General features: G+C 50.9%; 1 protein-coding gene across 1 annotated transcript in view; it reads right to left on the minus strand.

Moving 5' to 3' along the window:
• Zswim9 (zinc finger SWIM-type containing 9) overlaps nt 1-2,148 on the minus strand; it is a 20,180-nt gene extending 18,032 nt beyond the window's left edge. The window contains exon 1 of the mRNA XM_023708547.1: nt 1,982-2,148. Within this exon, the coding sequence (XP_023564315.1) occupies nt 1,982-2,148 (167 nt within the window). The remainder of the gene's footprint in view (nt 1-1,981) is intronic.
• Between the last annotated feature and the right edge of the window lie 2,763 nt (nt 2,149-4,911).

The following is a 4,911-nucleotide window of genomic DNA, read 5'->3' on the forward strand; positions in this document are numbered from 1 at the left end:
TTGCTACTTGCAAACATGGATTTGCCTCCCCTCCTGTTCAAGGGAAGCTAGAAGCCCAATACTCTGTGGAACAGTCTCAGTTTATTATTGAGATCAGTGGAAACAATCCTGGCCCTGATGATTTCCAGCACTTCTGGATGGTTCACCTGCTCCTCACTGCAGCATTATGCAGTTGGGGTAAACTACCTGTGAATCTCTCTTATTATCAGTCTTCCTATCCAGTCAGAAAGTCCAGTAAGCACAGATATTGGCTCTTGTTCAACTCTCCTCCTCAAACACTAAAATATCTCCAGCTCACAGCATGGGACCTGGCCCTGTATTTATTGAATAGAGGAAACTTTTCCTTTGTCATGTAGCTTTTCTAAAATTCAGTCTCACAGTTTTTTTTCCTTTTGTGTATAAAATCTGACTATCTTTTCCTGGCTCTCTCTGGTGGTTCTGATTTTGTCTCCAAACTTTGTGTCTTTCTTTATTCTGTTCCTGTCTTTCTGTCTCCCTCTCTTTCTGTAAATTGTGCTTGCTTTGCCTCTCTGGCTCCCTGGTGCCTCTCCTCTCAGTAAGTATCCCTCTTTGACTCCCTTCCTTGGAACTTGGTGCCAGTCTCAGTCAGCCTCTCTCCCTCCCAACTCAGCGTGGGGGGCTCATTGCCTCTCCCAGGCCCTCCCCCCTACAGGGCTGAGGCTCAGGCTCACGCACCACTCTGCAGGCTGGTTGGGTGAGCGTATATCCTTGCACACCAGCAGCACGTAACTGTACTTGAGCATGTGGATGAGCCTGTAGAGTGGGGGCACACTGGCCGAGGGGCTGCGAGCCACAAGCGTGGAGTTCTTGACCAAGAACATCACCAACAGCTGTTGGCAGCATTTGTCAAAGAAGCGGCTGAACTCAGCCCAGGAGAAGGCTTGCTTCAGCAGCTCCTCTTCCTCCTTCCCCACCACTGTGTAAGGTGGGGGCTCTGGCAGCTCCATCCTGCGGCTTTGAGGGGTCTGGGGGAGAAGAGCTGGATATCTAACCCATCCCCACATGGTATCTCATTTTCTCCATTCTCAGCCTGCACCATCAGTGCAGGTGTCTTAATCAATGCAGGGCCTTGGACTGGATGCAAACATTTTATTCAGATATAAACCTCCACCTCATCTTTGTTGACTCCTAATCACTGTGTTGTCCCCTGGTTCTGTTGGAGCCTAATCCTAACTGTGAGAAGGTGTCTAGGTACAGGGAAGGTTCACTAAGCTTAGCTGTGAACAATTCTTTATATGTGCTCCGAACATCAAATTAAGATCTCCTCACTCTCCAGAAGTGTCCTCTATCTCTGGTGATAACTAGTGCTCCCCATTCCTCAGGGATTCCGACTTCCTACACTTTGCTGTAATTCACAGCATCTGAACCACTCTCTAAAGGCATTTCATCTCCGGATGTCCTCCTGGCATCCAGGCACAGATTCCTCAACCCCAGGCATGCATCTGTGGCTCCCTTCCCCCCAGATGTCTGATATGCAGTTGTTGCCTCTCCAGTAGATGTAGCCCCAATAGGTCACTACCTTCAGCTGTGCTCCAGTCTCCCAGAGATGAGATATGCAGTCCCCACCTCCAATATGGACCCTTTGCCTACACGTGCGTGGCCCACTGTGACCAATTAAACTGAGAAGTGTCACCGATATTCTCCTGTGGTACACTTCCTCTTAGGACCCCTGCCCCTTCAAGCCGTGGCCTCCTTTTCACCATTCTCTCCAACGTGCGGCTTCGTTCCAGACATGGCCCCTTGTCCTCAGATAGGTTTCTTCACCTCAGATTCACCCCCACGTCCAGCTGCTCTTCCCCTCCCCCTGGAGCCCCTTCCAGCTGGTTCCCGCCTCGCCTAGCCCTCCCAGTCCTGCTCCCCGCTGGCCGCAGTCCCTCTCAAGCCATGTGGTCCCATCCAGCTGTGCCTCTCCGCTACCCCAGATGTGCACCCTTCCTGCCCCCCGCCCCCACTCACCTACCCAACCCGGAGCGGCGTCCATCTCCCACAATGCCCTGCGCCGAAGCCGGGCCGGGCCCTTGCTCCCGGGATGCTACGCGCGGCCTCCCGCCTCTCCTCCCGCCGTACCTCGCGCGGAGGATTCCACCAAAACTTCCTCTTTCCTCGCAAGTTCCCTCCTGGGACCATCGGCCACACCAGCTCATCCAGGGAAAGGGTAGGCTCTAGGCCGCTTCCCAGCATACTGTGTGAAGAGCTCACGCCACTACACCATTTTTAAAGTCGACTTTGTGTCAAGAGACTACAATTCCCAGCATCCTCAGCGCGGCGACGCTGCGCGAACATCCCCTGAGCCCGCCCCTCGTCGTCCCTACCTCTGCCCGCCAAAGTCTGCGCGCGAAATCCTTGGCGCGAATCTAGGGCTGCCTGCTGTGTTGCGCTAGGCGAGTGTGTTGTCCCGGACAGCCGAGTGCAAGGCAAGTGGGGCTGCTGGTGTCGCGTTGGGGGTGGGTTGGCTACCCTGTTGAGCGCTCTGGGCCCATGGTTTTGGCGGGTTGTGTGGCGGCAGAGGAGCGGGCCTCAGGACGATGAGGGGGCCGAGAGAGCGGCAGAAAGAATTGTAGGCAGGCAACGAGATGCCGGCTGCTCGGAGGAAGAGGAAGCAAGCGCAGAGTCCATGGGGGCTTCAGCCAGCCAGACGACGTAGGCCTGAGGAGAGTCCTGAGGGCCGGGGCTACCTGGAAGGAGGTGGGTTAGAGAAGGCTGGGCGGTGTTTTCATGGTGGGCGTGGCCATCCTGGTGGGTGGGGCTTGAAGCGGGCCACCTGGGAAGGAGGCAGAGCCCCTACAGGGTTATGGGGGATCGGCTGGACAGAGGTGGTGCCAGTAGGTTACTGGTGAGGTGGAGGTGTAGGTAAAAGCCTCATGCAGAGAATCTTACGGATAGAGAAAAGTCAGGCTCCGTATATGTCCGACAATTGGCAGACTCGGGCAACGGAGAGCTAGACTGCAAGAAAAGGGCAAAGGTCTAGGAACGGGTCAGGACTCAGACTTCAAGTGGCCTTGTGACTGGCAGTTTAGCCCTGGGCAAGGCAAGGTCTCTCTCCAGTCTCAGTGCATTATGTTGAGAGTTGCTGCGTTGTCTTAAATCTAAGAGAATGAGCATACTGAGGGGAAAAGTGTAAAAATGTTAGACGATAGAATGTGACCAGGAGAGCAGACAGGTATAGAAATGTGAGCATTTATTCTCTAGAAGACATGCAGACTTGAGCTTTTCTAGCCTGCCATCATCCGCTGTTCACCAAAGATTCTTTTATCTTTCCTCCTCACAGTGGCGTCCACGTTTTGAAAGGTCTTGACTGAATATCAGCCCAGAATTTTTAAGCATAGATGTTTTTGCTACCTGAGTTTTTTTGGAGAATAAAAAGTGTATATTGGACAATACATTCGGTTCCAGGTACAGTTTCACTGAACAAGATTGGCAAAATCATGAAACGCTCACTTTTTAGTTCTTCATCTGTTCCAGTAGCTACTAGCCATGTTGCTGTTTAAATGTAAACTAATGAGCATTAAATAGGAAACCCAACCCCTTAGAAATGTTCTCAAGTCACATGTGGCTGGAGTTACCGTGTTGGACAGCACATAGAATATTTCTATCACTGCAGAAAGTTCTGTTAGATGGCATTTTCAGAAAGTGGGGAAAATTCTTATATCCTCAGGTTGTAATAAATATTGTATAGCCAAAGAGTGAGGGGATAGTGTGGATTTGGGGAGGGGCTGCCTTCCTGGTCAGGGTGGTCAAGGAAGGCCTCAGTGAGTAGGTAGCTAGCTCTTCAAGGGAGAGCTTCCTGATGTTAGGGAGTGCGGAGACACCTGAGGCCTAGGGCAGCAGCTGCAGGGAAGACTGGACAGCTAAGTTGTTGCTCCAGAAGGATTGAAGAGAAGTTGGTGGGTTGGTAAGGAATTGGCTTTTCTATCCCTGGGAAGACTTGAGTTTATTTCAAGTGAGGAAGTGCAGCTATTGGGGCTTGGCTGAGTTTGCTGTGTAAGAGAAAGCACTGAATCAGCAGGTCTCCAAGTTTTGGGTTTTTTTCCCCCACCAGTACCTTTAAAATACTGCATTCAGTAAAATGATTTCTTTTTGGTGTAGTTTTTTCTGCGTTTTGCATTATGAGTAGGCTGACATAACCACCACAGTCAACACTATATACTGTTACCCCTAAAATTATTCTCTGCTGCCCATTTTGTTGCCTTCCCTTCCCCCTGGCCATCACTGTCCCCACAGCGGTGCAAACTTTAATACACAGTGCATTAGAACATTACAAGCAGAGGAAAGCCTGTGTGGTGTAGGCATTGTTCACCTGTTACCGGCAAAGGATGCTCACGTTGTTTCCCGTGGATCATGGTCATGAACAGAGCCTGCTGTTGATGTGGCCGAAGTAATTGCATGGAAAATAGAGTACTTGGGCACAGTGTAGTTGTGCATGTGGATATGGAGGTGGGAGTTTGTATTCTTTCTCCTGACTGCTTCCATTTTCTAGGCTGAGAGTGAAGATAGGAGTGTTTGGTAGTTGGAGAAGCAGTTGTGAATTCTATTCTGAGCAAGCAAGTTTGCTGAAGCGTTCAAGGAAATGCGGTATTTTGTTGGCAGCTCTTGGCAGCAAGTTGCTGTGCAGGTACAGGCATGGTGTAGGTAGACAGCGAGCTCAGTCAGCTTTGAGGTTTTTCCAGGTAGGTGACATAGCAAGAGAAGCAGTGGTAGCGGAGCACAAGGATGGGGCAAGGCCCATGTGAGGAGGTGGCATTAGCCACAAGTGCAAGTGGCACAAGAAGGACTAGGAACTTTTGGAGTTGAATTCTTGGGGAAGGAAAGAGGGGGACAGTAGATGGAGAATGGGGCGTTTGAATTGAGATACATGCATAGGCAACGTTTTGTAGATGTGGTATTTCATGC

Source organism: Octodon degus, unplaced genomic scaffold, assembly GCF_000260255.1.
Source record: "Octodon degus isolate 3935 unplaced genomic scaffold, OctDeg1.0 scaffold00392, whole genome shotgun sequence".
Taxonomy (NCBI): Eukaryota; Metazoa; Chordata; class Mammalia; order Rodentia; family Octodontidae; genus Octodon; species Octodon degus.